Here is a 19,486-nt window from a genome sequence, read left to right on the forward strand (position 1 = left end):
GAATGCATTTTCTTTGTTTTCAATAATAATTTGCAATTTGGTTAGCAATTGACTGGGATAGCTGTCCAATTCATTTGGACTGAGAGGATTTGCAGCAATTATTTGCCCCATTGATGAAATTGACCACTTAATCAATCAAAATAATCCAAATCTTTTTTAATCTTAAATTATTTACACTCATTGACATTCAATTTATTGTAACTAGTGTATATATATATATATATATATGTATATATATATATATATATATATATATATATATATATATATATATATATATATATATATATATATATATATATATATATATATATATATATATATATATATATATATATATATATATATATATATATATATATATATATATATATATATATATATATATATATATAATTAGCATTTTCTTTCTATATAAAAAAATTATTAAAAAATATATATAAACTTTGCTTTTTTGATCAAATCACTCAGAAATGGCTTCGGTCAACCTAACTTGATATACAGTGAATACTCAAAAGATTGACGTGCTTTTTGGCCAATCACAATTGTGTTTACTCGGTCTCTTTAACGGTTCTGTGCACTGTGAGAAGGCGGGGAAGAGTTGGCTTTCTTAGGCTGATTAGCAACAAACAGAAGGTTGCGAGTTTAAAATTTGGATGATTTGACCACCGGAGTGGATTTAACCGCCACCGGATCTTTCAGAACTCACGCCCGTGTTAAACCAGAGTTTGTCGATAGGCTTTTGACAAGGCCGGGTGGCTATTGGCCACGATTTTAGGGCTAATAGCAGAGGGCAACCTCGCTTTATTTTTTTAGGTCGTTGGAGGTGGCGATGGTGAGCTGATAGCTGCGTCATCATGTTGCTTCCGACTCGAGTTGGTGGAAAGAAATCTCAAGTTAACGCCGCCCGCCGTGCTCCAGCTCCAAGGACCACTCCCGACCACCTGAGGTAGATGCAACGCGCACCGCTGCCGGGGGGCGAAGCTTGCTAACCGGGGACAGAGCGAGGCTGCATTTGTTTATCGCCACACGAAGCAAGAGTCCACCGAAACAAGTGCGTCGCCGTTTGAACGCCACAACGTCAACAATGTGACCAAAAACGTTTGTTAAACATGAACTATAGCCATATATGTGATCTTTAAGTAGACCAGGAGTGATGCCTTCAACGGCTATACAAATCAGGAGCATCCGCTGAATGGCGCCTGGCAGTTTTGTCAACATCGTTTTATAAGCTTTAAGGTTTCTTTTTTTAATTTTTCCTAGAAATCGTTTCTAATGGATAAACAAAGTGTGTTAAATTAGACTTGAGGGAGTTTTTACAAGGTCCTTCTCAAAACAGGGGCAAAGTTCCGTCCTATTGATCAGAGTTTATGACACAAGACACGATGGCCATGAAAGGGACGAGTTGCTGGTCTCCAAACTATGAGTGGATCGACGGTTTGCTGTACCGAAAAAAACTGGAGAGGGGTTTCCTTAACTTTCGAGAAGTTTTGGATGAAGATCGGAGATTGGAGGCGATCGCCACCTTTCACCGACGATCAAATGGCAAGCGGCATCTCTCCCTTGAGGAGACTTACAAATGTGTAGCTGATAACTACTGGTGGGATGGTAAGAACGTCATTTTTTTACAACCTTGAATTTGTCACAAAATAACATTTCTGCACGATAATAAGAATGTTACCAGGGGGGAGTGTATGGTGATCGCGATAAAAAAAACATTGCACATCAAATGTTACTTTTTGTGTAAAAGAGTTGTGCTCCAGAGCACTATTGAGATTAAAGCGTGTACATGTTTGTGTGTACACATGATTTACATGAACTCATTAGCTGCCATTGACGATGATAGATTAACTATTATAAAATGAGCAGTTTTACCTTTGACTACAAATTATCCATGTCATTTGGTCAAATTACCACACAAAACCCTATTTTCTCATTTTCTGAACCGCTTTAGCCTCACTATGGTTACAGTGGGTGCTGGAGCCTATCCCAGGTGACTTTGGGCCAGAGGTGGGGCACACCCTGAATTGGTGGCCACCCAATCGCAGGGCACAAGGAGACAAACAACCATTCACTCTCACACCCATACCTAGGAGCACTTTAGTGTCCAGTCAGCCTATCATGCATGTCTTTGTAATGTGTGAGGAAACCAGAGAAAACCCACACAGGCCGACAGGTAGAACATGCAAACTCCATACAGGTGAACCAACCTGGATTTGAACCCCGGACCCCAGAGCTAAAAGGCTGATGCGCTCACCACTCACCCGCCCTCCTACTATTCTATCATCTTTGATGTTTTTTTTTAATGAACTCAAAGCCATGTGCGACGCTAGTAAATTTGACGCCAAAGAGTGTGGTCTTTTTGATAAAATGTTAGTTACAAAAAATTAAATGTATTTGCATTATTTATGATAAAATGAAGTTTAAATGCTGGTTTTCAAAAATAATTCTTACCCTGAGACTAGAACGAGACCGGTTCATGATACTTGTGCATAGTACAATCAAGTGCAGTATGACTGTAGATAACTAAAATTATGAGTTACTAGGATCTTTTTAAACATTCAATTGGAGCTAGAAACCTTGACAGGACTATTTGATAAGATTGTTTTTAATGCATCTTTTTCCGAATGATTATTTCACTATTTACTATCACAGTGATTACGTCAGTGTTGTGGGTGTAGTTTAAAAAAAAGTGGTTTGAAACTTTTTCAGAATTCAAGATGAGAAGTTTGTTTCAATTTAACTTATCTTAAATAAATTGACTTTTTTTTTCTTCAAATTTCAGGGATGTACTTCCAGATCCGAGACTTTGTGCTGGACTGTCCTGAGTGTCGCAGTCATCATTGCAAGAGAGAGGTGAGAGGTTTGGGGTTTTTGTCATAAAAATACAACTATGCACCCTCTCTTTTCTGTTCTCAAAATTTTTCCTTCTACTAGAAACAGGGTGGCCAAGGATGCGTCACCAAAACAATGGCATCGCACAGTTCTGATATGCTACGGAAGCTGAAGAGTCAGCGGGAGGCAGGGATGTTCTGTGACATCACCTTGCGCACAAATGGGCGGTCATACGCTGCGCACAGGGCGGTCCTGGCGGCTGTGAGCGACCACTTCCAGGAGATCTTTACAGACATGGACTCCAGTATAAAGGCGGACGTAGATCTCACTGGTAAAGTGATGTCAAATGTGTACATTTAAAGTTCATTAGTTCATAAAAACATCACACAGACAACAATTTTAAGTTAAGTCTTCTCAATGTATTTAGTACAGGGTGGATATTTTCACTGTTCCCTCAAAATAGGAGTCTTAAAATCAATTAATTCTTCTAGGTCTTAAATTCTTTTAGTTTCATTGCATTACATTTTCAGACAAGTTTTTACTAAAGTTTTGGTGAGCTGTTAAATTTGCCGTCTTTGAAATTGGCATAAATATCTGTCTTCAGTTTCAACTGACGAAAGATGTGGCAGCCCAGTTTCAGTCCTGTGGCCCCTTTGATATTATCTTAAAAGTAGACAGGAGATGAGGTCATGAAGCAGCCACAGATTTTTCACTAGATTGTCTTTGTAACCTCATTTACCAATCAAAACCTGAAGGATTTTTCTCTTCCATTTACAGGCTTCAGTGAAGACAACCTTTTGTGTTTGCTGGACTTCTCCTACTCCTCCACTCTGTGCGTGCGCCAGGATGACCTCCCCGAAGTCATTACCATGGCTCGCCACCTGGGCATGTGGCCCGCTGTGGAGGCTTGCTCCGCTCTCATGAAAGAGCACCACCACGTTCCTCACCCGAGCCGGGATTTCAAATTGGCCTACGGCGTCGTTTGCGGGCAGCAAATAGAAACCAAAAGGGAACCGATGGATAACACCAGCGGCTTCTGGCGAACCCTGAACACATCTGACGAGTCTTTGGACGGAAGTCCGAGTTGCAATTCGAATGGGACGCCAGATGCCAGAGTTAAAAACGGACTCCCTCTGAGCCCTTCGCACAGGATGAAGCTAATGGACTTTAAATCTCCTTCTTCTAAGAAGCGAGCTGCTTCCAGAAATCTCCTGGGTACCCCACAGTCCAAGAGTTACTCCCCCCTGGCACCATCTAACACCCGTCTTTTGCGCTCAAGTACTGGCGCCGCGCAGAAGGTTCAGCGATTGCTCCCTACGCAGGAAAGCCCGCGGGGAAACCGGAAGTCGCGGACCCCCATATCCAGTCCGGTTTGCAGTCCTGTCAGGGTGAAGGAGGAAGTGGAAGAAGTGCAAGTTGATGAGGAGGACTATGCAAGAGCTCAGGAGAAATACAAACTAATGCTGGTTCTCGGACTGCAGAGGACCGCCCTTCTCCCCCGACCTGAAGATTTGATCGGTTGGAGGCAAAAGAAACGACTCAGGAAGCTAAAAGCCAACAACTACTCTCTAACCAAGAGACGGAAACCCCGTTCTGTGCCCCCGGTGCTGCCATACAGGCCCGTGACCCTGTCTCTTCCCCTTTGTGACCCTGTTAACAATCTGCTCCTCAACAAAACTATGAAAACAAAGTCGGATTCTCCCCCCATTGTAGAAGGAATTAGGAAGAGACATACTCCTAATAAACAAGTCCCCCCGAGTGACCGGCGCATGCGCAGCCATGGCATCCTACCCAATATCTTCCAAGCCACGACCCAGTCTGTCTTCAGTGGAAGAGAGCTCAGGCGCTCCGTCAGGAATAGCGTCCGAATCCCTCCTCCCCAGCAGACCCAATGCCGTAGCACCAACAAAACACCTGCAAACAACACGTTCAGGATCAAACCCGAACCAGCCGAATATTCAGTCTCAGGTCATTGTGTCGCTTCGAACAATCAAACTTCTCAGAGGACCTGTGCCAGGAACACCGTCGAGGCGGTTAAGACGCTCCGCTACAACAGTGGCCGTCCAGGGACGAAAGCAAAACCGAAGCAGGGCAGTGGAAGAGATCAAGCAAAGCCCTCGCGGGGCAGGCCAAGGAAAGTCTTAAGGGAGGAGACGAACGCTGACAAACAAGTGAAGACTGATCATCCCAGTTGTGGGTTTCAATTCTCCGAGCGCTCTTCTCCCCCGGCCATCTACAACCACCCTCTGTACAAAGTCATCAAAGAAGAACCCGCAGATCCGGTGCCTGTCGGCAGCGGCCTCTTCTTAGATCCTCCCTCTCCGGACCTGGGCAAACGCCAGAGCAAACCCCCCATTAAACTACTGGACTCTGGCTTTTTATTCAGCTTCTGCCGACCGTCAGGGGCGACCATGGGGATCAAAAAAGAAGAGGAGAGCGTGGATATCTGTTTGACGCGCTCTGTTTCGCAAGTCCGTGACAAGTTTGCAACTCCTCAGGCCAATCATAGGGTTCTTAGAGGCAGAAGTTCGCTTGCCGCATTGACAGTAGTGAAAAGGGAGAGGGTTGAGAAGAGCGTGACCCAGACACCCAAAAACAACCATCGGGACAGTGTTCCTGTGGTCAGATCCAGAAGGTCAACAGCTACACGGATCACACCAAAGGTAGGTAAACAGGTACTGTATTTTCTCGCACATAAGCCACCCCCAGGTAAAAGTTGCACCATTGAAATTGCCTTAAAATTGTTGAATTTGACAATTTTTTGCATATAAGCCCGCTTGATTCATAATTTTCAGTACCAATGTGTTACTTTGAAGGGAAATTTTTTTTTTTTAATCATTCATTGCATGTGGTATTTCTGAGATACTGTATGAATCCAAAGGGCATTATTTGTGTCAATATCATAAGGAATTGGTAATTCATCCAGTAATGGTTGTTTTCTTTTTGCAAAACAGAAAATAACCCAAAAAAATGTAAATCTTAATTTGCCAACATCTAGTGAAAGAGTATAACAACTCTAAGTCTTGTGTGCATCTAAGCCGTATCCTGTTTCAGTCATAATTTGTTTTAGTTACACATACGGCTTAAATTGGAGAAAATACAGTATATGTACCATCCATTGAACTGAGAGGGCCTGGCAGCGGCAGATCGATCTTGGCCAGACCCTCTCGGTCAAATGGTTCAGACATTTATCCCCAACAATGAAGCTGACCTCATCTCAAACCCATTATTAGCAAGAGCCAAGCTCCATCCCCGTGAGCGGCAGGACCCACGCGGTACTGGACTCGGTTCGTCGGTCGAGGCTAAAGCAACTACGGAGCCCGCGCAGCCAGGCCCCCAAAGCAGCGGCCCACTCCTGTGCGGAATGCGCTGTCTCCTACCGGGACTGCGACACGCTCATTATGCATCGCCTGCGTCACATCGAGGGCAAGCACTGGCCGTGTCTGGTAAGCACAAAGCCGCTTCGTCCTCCTTTAAGTTTGATATTGAATGTTTCTGGTCTTCTCCTCTAAAGCTTTGCAGTAAGACGTTCTTTCGACTGAGGAATGTACGAAACCATATCCGCACTCACGACCCCAAGTTGTACAAATGTCGGAGCTGCATTGCTGCAGGCTCCTGAAAACAACCGTGATGTCTGCTGAATTGAGGTTAAGGTGGGTCCAATTAACAAACAACATCTTTATCACTTGCTTTTCAGGGGACAGAATCTTGTTTTAGCCAATTGGAAAGTCACTCAATTTAATTTTTGTGATGTGTAATAGTGGAGGGTGTGATGGGGTTAAGATAAAAGCCAGTATTTCCAGGAAGTGGACATCGCAAGTGGGGGCAGACATTTATTTTGTCAACCAACTATTTTAGCCAATTGAATGTTAGAATCCTAGTTTGACTTCTCATCCTTGTGACATCATTTATTACCCATTATGATTGCATCAGCGCACCCACTGAGCTCGCAAAATGCCTTCACTTGTGAATGCCATCATTTTTGGGGTATAAAAAATATTTGTCTTATCAGGGGTAAACTAAAATGCTTATCCCTACTATATTTAACTTTCAGAGCAGGGTGATTTAAAAGCGATATTGTGCACAAATACGTTTTGAAGTATAAACCACTTTAAGACTGAAATGGTCTACAGAGAGACCAAATGGATTGGATTTTTATCACCGTCGTTAAAAAGACAAAATTGATACTGATGTGCCAATCTAGGCCTAAAATCCCACGGCGAGAGCATTAAGATATTGTCTTCAGCGTGACAAACTACTTTTTTTTTCCTTCCAGGGTCCGGTAATATCAAGTCACAGGAACGTCACAGGAGCAACCGGAAGCTTGTACATAAATGGAGCCTTCATACACAAGCACAATGGGGTCTGTAATGACGAGTGACTTGTCTTTTTGATTCTCTTTCCGAAACCAAACCAAGGACTCCTGTGTCCGTTTCTCCCCCTAAAACCGGCAAAACTTGAACATTACACTCAGGGGACGGGGGAACATGTCCCACATGCTCATAGTTGTGTTAAACAAACAAAAACAAAAAACAAAAACAAAAAAAGCCCACAACCATAACGTGTTAAGTCATCGTCCTATATGTATAGTTAAATTCGGGGCACATTTATAGTATATCTTTAGCTTATCTTGTAAAAACCGAGGAAGAATTTGAAGTTGGGGGTGGAATACTTGAAGCTAAGGGAGGGGATACTTGAAGTGTATTTTGCTAGTGTCCGTTCTGTGAGTAAACGTGCGGCCGCCATTTCGTTCTAATCACATCAGGGCTCGGGAACATGCGGCTCGCTAGCCATTTTTGACAAGTGAATCTGGTTCTCTACCATAATCTTAATTGTGGAACCAGCCGGCGAGCTGCGATGAGCTGATTGTACATTGACATTTTGATCTTGGACACTTCAAAACGTGCGTCGCAATGAAATGCCGCAATTTGGAGGCCATTGGTGGTCCGCCCATTGCGGATTGAGCAGCGATAAGCGCTCCAGAGCTCGCTTTCCTAGATTGGGAACAGTTGGAAACAGTGAAATTAGAGTATTTTAATATGTATCGGGAAAATTAAAAAGATAAGGAATTGTGTTGTAGCCCAGTACACCATAATTTCAAATGATATGAAAATTTTAGAATGTGACATCAAAATATTTGTGGAACCCTGTCTCACGTAATCCGTGCACGACTGTTCCGCCCAATCGGATCCATCCAGTCCGTCCGCTAATCTACTGAATAATTGCAACGTCCGCACATGCAAATGAATAGGGTTGTCAAATTAAAACTCAAAATATTGACAAGACTGAATACGTTTTTGGACTTTTATATATTGATATACCTGCTTTAATGACCTTTTCTTTATTTTTATTTCTTTGCTATAGTCTCTACTGTGCGTGTTGAGCCGGCATGTCAAATGATAGGATATTTAACAATAATACAAGAGTATTTATATAAAAATGCTGGGAGCTTATATAACGTTTTATTGTCCGGGAAGTAAATGAATGCGGAATGAATTGAAATAGAGCTGATTTTAAATGCATTCCTGTGCTTTTTGTGCTTTGGAAGGGTTATGTGTTTGCTCTGGGGATCTTCAAATTTGATCAATAAATCTATGGATATGTAACGTTTAGCGTCTCCAATCCATTTTAAGCATATTTCAGTTTCAGTGTGGTTGGCGGCAATACATGTCCAATCCACCTGCAAGGATTTTTCTTAAAATTCTCCCTTCAAAGTAAGACATTTATACTGCCTATTAAAACCATGAATAGGGGGGTGAAAATTATGAATCAAGGGGCGGCTTATACGTGAGAAATTCTGCGATTTTAAGGCAATTTTAAAGGGGCGGCTTATACGTGAGAAATTCTGCGATTTTAAGGCAATTTTAAAGGGGCGGCTTATACGTGAGAAATTCTGCGATTTTAAGGCAATTTTAAAGGTGCGTCTTATATCCGGGGGCGGCTAATATGTGAGAAGTTATGGTAATTATGATGTGCTGGTTAGAATTAAATATTAAATATTCAATTGTGCATTATAGACCAAGCTTTTCATGATCATTGTGATGTTTTGGAATTAATGTGCCTGTCACGATTGATCGTTAAATAGATTTTCAAATTTATTGACTGCCATTTTGATAGCCGATTTGATTACATTGCTTGAGGAAATAATTGTTTTTTATCGGTAAATATTTTCTTATTTTTAATAGAAGTGAATTCATAAATCAATTTAACTTCAGTCAAAAAAATAATATTTAAAAGAGAAAGGGAAAATACATAATAAATATATAATTTCTTGAATAAAAAAATCTGATTGTTTTATATTGAATCTTATTCAATTGAATGTTGTTTTTAAAGAAGACTTTTTTTTAAACAAAAAAACAAGGATAAAACAAATCTTATATAAATAAAAATGGTAGATCAGTTCTATCTCTACAAACGATCAAAAGCTAAAAAGTTTTTTTAATTGCTTGTAGAAGTCTTTATATTTTCCTTTGGATAAGTGAAAAGTAAGGGAAAAAAACATCTTTCTATTCCATCTATGACACCCTATTCCTTCAAAGGACTTCATTTGAGTGTTTTATTACCCTCTTAGGAGTATTTGTCATTTTTTGTTTTATTTATTTTAGTTTATAAGATAAACTATATCTATATTTCTGTTTTTATTGTCGATAACATTTTCTTTATTGCTAATTTGGAAATGTTCTATTATTTCACTTAATAGACCAATGTCTCTGATACACCACTAGGTGGCAAAAGTGCTGTGCAAATAACTTCATTTCAGGTAAGAGATTTTTATATTCAGTAGTCCACTACTCTTTTGTTCTTGATTAAGAAGTCAAAATACTGATTTATTGTGTGAATGCTTTGACAGTCATTTTTACTTAATTATACAATTATTTAGGTTATTTTTTAATATTCAATGCTAAATAGTACTTTGTATATCTGGTGAAATTTAAAACATCCCAAAGCAATATTCATTTTCATTCATTTGCCCTTCCTGACCAAAATGAATTGGACGTATAGTGCTGTCAATGGCACCCAAAAAGATGAGCATTCACAGTGAATCTTCTCAGTCAGAGAAATTGGATGCTATCATTGTCAAAGGCAGACAATTCAGTTAATTTTGGCTCACTTCTTAGTTCATTTTAGGGTGTATTTGCAGTCACTTTGTAAACATTTTGAGGCATTGCTGTGTCACATCCTGCACACATTGAATGGGTTGTTTAATTTGAGGGCATTTCCGCTGTTGATTGTCAATCTTTTCCATGTCACTTCCTATTGGCTTGTTGATACTTTGGGCTCACTTTCAGATTGTTTGGGGGTTTTCATTGTCACTTCTTTGTTAATCTTGGGGAGATTTAGGGGTACTTCCTATACATTTAGGGCACCTCTGTCAAAGTGGCGGCCCGGGGGCCAAATCTGGCCCGCCGCATCGTTTTTTGCGGCCCGAGAAAAGAAAAACATGCCAACTTTCTGTTTTAAGATCAAATTAAAATGAATAGTATAGATGTGTATTACATTTCCTGATTTTCCCTCTTTTAAATCAATAATTGTCATTTTTAATCATTTTTTCTGTATTTTAGTTCAAAAATCATTTTGTAAAATCTAAAAATTGTATTAAAAAAAGCTAAAATAAACATTGTTTTAGATCTATAAAAAAATGTAATATTCAGATCTTTTAATCCAGTTCTTTTAATCCATTTATAAAAATAAAAAAAATCTAAATATCAGGGTTGACGTTAACGCGGCCGGCAATCCAACCCAAGTCTGACACCCTTGATTTAGGGGAATTGCAGTGGAACATCCTCCATATTTTGTTAATTTTATGGCATTTCTAACTCATTTACAGTTGTTTTGGGGCACTGATGGTTCAGTTTTTGTTCTTTTGGGTCACTTCTTTGTTCATTTTAGGGGATTCAGGCAGACTTCCTAGACACTTTGGGGCATTGGTGTCTTACATGCTGCTTTTTCGGGATCATTTGACAATTTTAGGCAATTCCTGTTGATTGTGAGGCATCTCTGTTTCACTTCCTGTTGATTGTGGGGCATTTCCTTGTCACTTCCTGTTGAGTGTGTTGCATTTCCGTGTCACTTCGTGTTGAATGTGATGTTTTTTCCGTGTCACTTCCTGTTGTTTTGGGGCACTGATGGCTCACTTTCTGTTCATTTTTGGTCACTTTCAGATGATTTGGGGGCATTTCATAGTTCACATCTTGCACATTTTGGGTCACTTCCTGTTAATGTTGGGGCAATTCAAATGTAATTTCGGTACTAGATGGATGCGACGTCACTGTCGACGACGGTGAATTTTGCAATTTTTCGTAGCAGTCTGTGTTTCCACCCAAACCTTACTAAGGCCCCATTTGGGGGCCCCGCGTTTGAGCGTTTCCTTCACACTGCTGCATTATTGTCGGACCCTCCGTCTACTTTTTCAAGACCGGGAAAGCAGCGGGGTCCGGCTTTCTCAGGTTACCCTCGCAGCCCCACGGTCCGCATATGTGGGCTTCCAGAGAGTACGCCCAGGAACAGCTGACAATTTATGCCGCTGGGGCCCCCGCATTCTCAGCGGGGGGAAGGAAGAGCAATGGGGGGAGGTTAAGGGTAAAAAAGCCAGGACAGCTCATTCGCTGAGGGTGAGAGTGGCCCGTCTCGTTTGGAGCTCGTCAGCAATTGCCTGAGACGAGATTTTTTTTTTTTTTTTGCTTCCGTGTGTGGAAGCCACTTGGCAGGAATGCTCGGAAGGAACCAAGCGCGGCCTGCCGAGGGAGGAGTGGGGTGGGGGTTACACAAGAGCGGCGTCGAGGAGGAGTGTGTGTGGCGCAAATGAGCCTTTAGCGGCGCTTTCATGTGTGTGTGTGAGTGAATGGGGGCTGGAAAAAGAGAGAGAGAGGGGATATGTCCTCTCTCCCTCCCGAGAAGCAACAAAAGATGGGGAATGAGACACCCCTCCTCCTCTTTGCACTCCTCTCCATTCCCTTCTTTCCCTTCTCTAGAGAAAGAAAGCAACTGAGGAGGGGGGGGGGGGGTGTATGATGAAACTCAAAGTGGTCCTGCAGTGTGAATTGTTTGCATGTCTGTGTTTGCCATGTTGTTGTTTTTGGGTGAGACAACAAGTAGCCTGTTGCTTTTTTTTAACTACAACCTTCAAAATGGAATAAAAAATAAAACGTCAAGAGGAATGTGAATGAGCAGAGGCTGCTGGATTGCTCCTTCGCTTTCACTATGTTCATATTTATATGGATGACACACAAAAAGAGAAGCACAACACGCTAGTTTCCATTGAATCTAAGTCGCTATATAGATAAACTGTTTTTACATTCAGCATGTAGTTTTGTGCAATTTGACAACATTCAAACTAACTGTCTTTCTATACTTTAAATAGTTTTAACCCCTTGATGCCCAAATTTATCAGTGATCAAATTATTAAAATATAACTATTTTAAGGAATATTTATATTTTAATGCAATTTTAAAAAAAGGAGAATGTTAAAATGTTAAAAGTTTTTAAAAATGTTTGTCTAAAAAAACCAACTATTTAAAATAAAAAAATATTTATGTTTTTATACATTTCCTGTTCAATAATTGGGCAAAAAGATCATACAGTAATCCCTCGAATGTCGCGGTTAATGTAGACCAGACATGGCGGTCATAATTGAAAAATCGCGAAGTAGGATCACCCCCATTATAACTACTCTTTTTATTTCCATGTATATACATTTATGTATATACATATTTATATATATACATACACACATATACACACACATTCATATATTTTTATACATATTTATTCACATATATGCATTTATCTACATATTTACACACATATGCATTTATATACATATTTACACACATACGCATGTATATACATATTTACACACAAAAATGCATTTACTTACATATATACACACAAACACATATACACAGTAATCCCTCGAATATTGTGACTTCAGTACATCGTGGATTTTTTTCTACAACATCTACTGGTTAAAAAGCGTATAGCAACAGTGTAAGTCTTGTGCGCATATAAGCATACCCTTGATTCAGTCATCATATGTTTTAGTTACAAATGCGACTTATATGCGAGAAAATAATGGTACTTAGTGGATATGTTTGACTAATGGTTTGCTTTACAGTAGACAAAAGGCACTATGGCACTGAAAACACCCACAACCACTGGAACCGATCCCATCTTATGACCAAATCCGTTACTGTCCACCAAAAGTCGACGTACAGACAGTCATTTTCCGCAAGATTTTAGTCCCTATGCCTGTGTGATGGCATCCATTTGGACTGGGGAGGGTTTGTTGCGATCGGCAGGGAAGGAGTTAAAGTCGAGCAACCTGAATGACGTGGGAAGGAATAAGCGGGCAGGCACTCGGGGTGGAGAAGAAGATGGGAAAGTTAAAGGCGAAAGCAGGAGGAGGAGACGGATGAAGGCGCCGGTGAGGGGAGGGGTTGATCTCTGGGGTTTGAAGCGCATTAGTATTCATGGGGAAGAGGAGGCCACAGACAGCCGAGAAACAGAGGGACCAGACACATAACACTATCACACACGCACATACACACACTAAGCTGGAATATTATGGCCAAGCTACACATGCTGTTAGAACTGAGTAATGACATCTCGTGGTTGCATGCAGCCACTGGAAATCCTCCCTAGAGACGCTTCCCCAGACGAGGGAGGCCTCCCCCAAAACATTCCCCGAACAGGGCCGTCACTATTCATCGACTGGTCCAAAACTGACCGAGTAGCAAATTAATCGACAACTAATTTTGATAGCGGTTAAATCTTTGGGAAATGTTGACCTCATAATTGTCAAAGATGTCTTTCTGTTTTTCCTAGCCCTTAAATTCATTGGCCGCGATAGACATCCAATCCTTTTGGCAGCAGACAGCTTTCCCATTCAAATAAATTGGATGACTTCAATTGATGAACTCATTTCAATTTATAGAAAGAATGAAGAGCCACATGATTGGACGTCTATGCTTATTAATGATAGGGATTGCCAATGGCATTAAAGGCAAAAATACCGTATTTTCACGACTACAAGGTGCACTGCATTAAAAGGTGCACCCTCAACGAATGACACGTTTTAATTTTTTTTCCATATGTATATATAAAGCTCACTGGATTATAAGGCGCCCTGTCTATTTTGGAAAAAATGTAAGACTTTTAAGTGCGCCTTATAGTCGTGAAAATACGGTAGATATATAGTGGTACTTTTACTTACGAGCTTTGTACTTAAGTACTTCTGATTCTTCATTTCATTCAGATCAGTAATTATAAATAGAGAACAAAATTGCTATGACCACACTGCAAAAAATTAAAAAAAAATACATTGTTGTTTTTGGTAGACAGCCAATGAAAGGCCAGAGGACTGTAGGGAGATTGTCAAACAGGACGCAATGCTACCACAATAATTTCAAAATAAAATAAAGAATACAGGATGGAAATGTATTGTACCTTTTGTGGGATTATGTAACTGGGATCCTGTTTTCGTATATTGGAATATATATATATTATATATATCAGTGGTCGGTGAACCTTTTTGATGGCGAGAGCTATAAACAATTCATGTTTTCGATTCATTATTCCTTGAGAGTCATACTAAGTAAAATACATGTGTGCCTTTTTGAGTCATATCACCACTTTAAAAGTGAAGAAAAAGCCTCTGAATTTCCCGACAACATTCTTATGCTATTGCTAATCAATGAGTATCACTCGCAGAGAATGAAAATAAATGATGATTTTTAAAAGGCGCTTTAGAGGTAATGACGTGACTCTTCGTATTAGTGTGTTCATGACTTACCTTCTGGTTCCATACTTGACTTCACAGGTTAGCAGAGAGCCATATGCACCCATGAAAAGAGCCACATATGGCTTGTGAGCTTTAGATTCCTTTTAGTGGTAGTAGGTGGACCGGAAAGTAGTGATAACGTTTAAACCTACCTATGACAAAAACTTTCAAAAATACGACCAAATGAGCTTCCGGGGGCTGCTTGCCGTAGTTGTGAGAGCTGTAGAGGATAGTGTTCCCTATCGACTGATTTATTATATTTTATCGTGATAACAATTTTTGTATTGGTCCATATATAAAGCGCACTGGATTATAAGGTGCCCTGTCTATTATGGAGAAAATGTAATACTTTTATGTGCGCCTAATAGTCGTGAAAATACGGTAGTTGTGTTTTTCATTGTGATGTTACACTTCTATATTTCATGTGCTTTGATAATTCCCCAATGCTTTTGTATGTATGTATATTTGTTAAATGTAGATTGAAGGATGGAGGGGTTAAATAATGGTCAAAATAATGGTGGTAGCCCAACCCTCCAATAGTGAGGGAAAGTAGATGATGAGGTAATGAGGTGACCTTAGCTTGTTTGTGTACCTGAAGATGTTGTAGGCGGCAGAAAGGGGGGGGGGGTGCTGGCAACACTGTGGCTGTTCTATTCATAGGCGCCCGCTCGCTCGTGCGCGTATTTCAGATTTTCTCCGCGTGGGTGGGCAGGTGGTGTACAGCTGGCACTTGATTTGCTGTGACACCAGACACACTGGCTGCTGCCACGAGGCCTCCTTTTGCACCCTCCGCGCACGCATTAGCTTAGCATTTTCATGTTTCCGTATTATTGTCGGCGATGGACGTCCGATCCTTTTGATTGAGGAACTTCATGGTGAGGATGCTGTGCAAAGCTTAGAAAATGTTTTTTATTTTGGTCCATTTTTTTAAAGTACATTTTGACCGATTCACATTGTTTCAACTTCTAAGCGTTCCAAGAATTCATGCGGCTCTTATGTTCATGGTTTTGTGGTAAAATATGTTCTCAAAAAACACACACAAGGAGCAAGCTGTGTGGCGCTGGAGACGGAGGAGGCTGTTGCCATGGCGGCAGGGGCTGCATCCTTTTGTTAAGGATGTCACTCAAGGGGAATGAGGGCTAATGAGGGAGGACTCGGTGCTCGCCGCTGTCGGTTTCTTTCCACTGTAACTTTTTTTTCTCTCCATCGCACGTATCTTATGGTATCCGTAGGAACAGAGATGAAGAAAGTCAAAGCGAGGGTCGGTGGGCTCCATATAGAGAAATGTCAATACGGCATGTGCCGCTCCATCTTCCATTAAATCGTGTGTGTGGTGTGTGTGTAGGTGGTTGCTGTCACTGCGCTTCATCCGGTTGCAGATTTTGCCGGAATCAGACAAGCCTGCAGTTAAAGCGTGAAACAAAGTTAATGAGAAAGCATTTTTTGTGTGTCTAAATGTACCTTCTACTGTATATTCCCATTTTCTTAAATTTTACTTTTCTTGTTTCTTTTCCCTTTTTTCACTTTTCATCTTCCTTTGCGTTTACTCTTTAGTTCCCTTTTTTGTCTTTATTTTTTAGTGTCATAACTTCTTTTTTATAAAAATATTTTCTTAAAAAAAATAATATTTTTTTAACAGTTCAAAACGATTTATTCTTAAAAATGAATGTGTTTTGTTTAAAAGTATTTTTGATATATTTAATCATATTTAATATTTGTAAATAATTTTCAGTATTTTTAATTAGGATTTTTTTCTTTTCCTTTTTTCTCCTTTGTCTTTTTAAATGTTAAAATAAAATACAAATATAAAATAAATTGGGAAAATAAAATAAATATTATAAATAAATAAATTATTTTTTTAAATCATTTTTCAATAGGAAAAACACATTGCAAAACATCCTTAAAATGCATCCTTTTCTGGATGGAAGCATGCAACACACTAGCATGGTAACAATGATGCCAAGGAAAAGAGGTCTCACTCCTTTTTTTCATTTTTATTTGCCACTCTCAACCATCCTTCTCTGTGTCCATCCGTCTGTGCCTTCTCTTTGATCTCCCCCATGCTCCGTCCCCCTCACACTGAATATTAACATGCCCCAACCCCTGCTTGGTATTCCAAGGCGGGCGCAAGGATGCCAGTCTCCGTATCCTCCCTGTCTGTCTCAAGATGCTTATCCCGCTAAATAGGTCTGGATTTGCAACTGGAAAATTAACTCCTTGATGCCTGAATTTACATCTATCCAAATACATAAAACATTGACGCAGTGCATATGAATGCCATTAATACAAAAATACTAATTATAATTAATTAAATAGATTGAATACAGCTCTAATTTTCAAAAATAAAAAAGTCATGCAACTTAAATATAAAAATATTTAAAAGTCTGAAGATTTAGTTAACTCATTGCCTGCTTAAAAAAAAAAGATTTCCATAATCACTTAAGTTGGGAAAAGCAGTGCCATTTGCTAAATGTCTAATTTTAAAATGAATTAAATAATACACCCTTCCTTTTTATGTAATTCGTTTTTCATTAAAAAAAAAAAATATATATATATATATATATATATATATATATATATATATATATATATATATATATATATATATATATATATATATATATATATATATATATATATATATATATATATATATATATATATATATATATATATATATATATATATATATATATATATATATATATATATATATATATATATATATACATTGAGTTAAAATTTAAAAAGTAAGTTTAGTTTGATTATTATTGGACTCTTCTAAAATAATAAATAAGAATGAATAAATTCCTCCTTTTTATTTTAATTATTTAAATTGTTATAATATTGTTACATTTTTGTTAGTCAATTTTTACTTTTTAGGATTTTTGTTTCTTTTTTCCAATGTAATTTTGCATATATATATACATATGTATATATATATATATATATATATATATATATATATATATATATATATATATATATATATATATATATATATATATATATATATATATATATATATATACATATACATATATATATATATATATATATATATAATATGTTTGTGTGTGTATGAATGTATATATTTTCAATGTAGGTTGAGGCATCAAGGGGTAAAATATCACAAGCACAAAGGAGCAAGAGAGAAGAAGAAGGTATGCACATATTAATAATAAACAGCCGTGTTTGGGATTAGCGCCTCTCTCTCACCCTCACTATCTTTTTGCCTTTTCTTTCTCGTGCTCGTTTCCCTCTAAGCCCCGGGGGAAGGCACAGCTTTAGTTAAACTGCTCTATTAAACGGCGCCTGCTGAGAAAATCAAATTATAACTTGCTTTAATCAGTGTGTATCAGTGGCCCACACAGGAGCAGCCAGCTCTGACGGCACAGAATTCCGACGTCCGTGCGAGCGGGGAGACCTGAGGGATCCAGACCTGCGCCGTCTGCTTCCGTTCCCATGGCAACAAGCAAAGGATGGGGCGGTGGGGGGTACGTGCACGTATTGTTTCCCGTCTGCAGAAATAGCGCGGCATCGTCATCTTGCTTCGTCTAGCCGTAAATCCGCCGCTCATTAGGACGCCGTCTTAATTGTCCTCGCCCCTGATTAGTCTTTAACGGACCGCTTTAGTGGAATGGGAAGGCACAGGTGGGTGGGCTCGTGCCAAAGGGGAGTTATGAGTGCCTAATAAACATTGTTTTTATAGGTAAAGCTGGGCTGCTTGGGCTAAAAGATAACAATATGAACATGTTTTGTCTTTTTTTTCTCATACTACTTTTCAAATGAGACATTAAGAGTAAAATGCATAGAAACTCAAACCTAGTTTAACCTCTTAATTTGTGGATTTACATTTAACAAATATACATAGACCATTGGAGGAATGCATTAGCACATTAAGTAGCTTTGAAGTTCTTATGAATGTTATTCTTCTTTGACTTCGGGATAAAGATGGTTGTCCATCTCCTTGTGCCCTGCGATTGGCTGGCCACCAATTCAGGGCATCCCTTGCCTGGTGCCCATAGTTGGCTGGAATAGGCTCAAGCACCCCCGTGATCCTTGTGAAAATAAGCGGTTTGGAAAATGAATGAATGGTTTTTCACCCGTTTTATTAATTGGGCCTCTTAATTTGATCCCTAGCTGTGTTAAGGACAGCCAAATTAATTAAATATTGAGATAGGTCTTCTCACAAAAAAAGTCCTTGGACAAAATAAAACATAACTGAGTTAAATCATCATCACCTATCTCGGTCTGGATTGCCGCTGCATATTTGTGACTCGTGAGGAGGCGAGCTTGGTTCCGTCGGACATGTTTATGCATGCAAGACAAGATGAGCGAGCCACCGCAAAGCTCTCCCTGGTTTGGCTGTTTCCCACATTGGCTTTCATTAGATACACGAAGCACCTAAAAAAGCCGGCCGCAATCCACATCGGCGTCACACGACGACAACGCGTATGGCGACGGCTAGCAAGGACGCTTTGTGTGCGAGCGACCCATCTGTTCGCCATCCCTCTTTAAAGCGTGACGCCAACATTGACTGCTCACTTATCATATTACCATCTGCATTATTTAACGCTTCCGTAAACAGTCTTATGCTTCACGCCGCTAGGCAGAAGAGGGAGAGATATGCTGTCCTTCTAGCGATAAAGATGCTACTCTGACTCAATGTCAATGAATCAAACCAGAAATGGTGGTTTGATTATGAGCTCAGACCCCAACTTTGACAGGTACATACATTTAAAAATAAAACAATCACTACTTATTTGATACTTTACTGCAGCAATTGCCCCAACTTTTGCTCACTGCGGACTGGTAAAGATCTTTCGATTTTCCCGCGGAGTGGCTAATGGCGAGGTTGACAACTTAAGA

General features: G+C 39.6%; 1 protein-coding gene across 4 annotated transcripts; it reads left to right on the top strand.

Annotated features, from left to right (window-relative positions):
- The first annotated feature begins 578 nt into the window (after positions 1–578).
- Positions 579–8,441, top strand: LOC144204336 (uncharacterized). Of its 4 annotated transcripts, XM_077728265.1 has the most exons (9): positions 579–1,054; positions 1,147–1,239; positions 1,340–1,608; positions 2,786–2,856; positions 2,938–3,166; positions 3,613–5,498; positions 6,069–6,281; positions 6,350–6,488; positions 7,112–8,441. In XM_077728265.1, the coding sequence occupies exons 3-8, from the start codon at positions 1,371–1,373 to the stop codon at positions 6,452–6,454; spliced, it is 2,742 nt and encodes a 913-aa protein (XP_077584391.1). In that variant the 5' UTR covers positions 579–1,054; positions 1,147–1,239; positions 1,340–1,370; the 3' UTR covers positions 6,455–6,488; positions 7,112–8,441. The 4 variants fall into 4 exon arrangements, with proteins under 4 accessions (XP_077584391.1, XP_077584392.1, XP_077584394.1 ...); XM_077728266.1 differs by lacking the exon at positions 1,147–1,239; XM_077728268.1 differs by lacking the exon at positions 1,147–1,239 and having other exon boundaries at positions 579–949.
- The last annotated feature ends 11,045 nt before the right edge of the window (positions 8,442–19,486 follow it).

Source organism: Stigmatopora nigra, chromosome 11, assembly GCF_051989575.1.
Source record: "Stigmatopora nigra isolate UIUO_SnigA chromosome 11, RoL_Snig_1.1, whole genome shotgun sequence".
Lineage (NCBI taxonomy): Eukaryota > Metazoa > Chordata > Actinopteri > Syngnathiformes > Syngnathidae > Stigmatopora > Stigmatopora nigra.

Excerpts from the sequence above, each read along its gene's own strand:
- LOC144204336 (XM_077728265.1), top strand. The coding sequence starts at position 1,371 with ATGACACAAGACACGATGGCCATGAAAGGGACGAGTTGCTGGTCTCCA. Across the intron at positions 2,857-2,937 it reads GTCATCATTGCAAGAGAGAG|AAACAGGGTGGCCAAGGATG; the intron begins GTGAGAGGTTTG and ends TCCTTCTACTAG. Across the intron at positions 5,499-6,068 it reads CTACACGGATCACACCAAAG|CAAGAGCCAAGCTCCATCCC; the intron begins GTAGGTAAACAG and ends ACCCATTATTAG.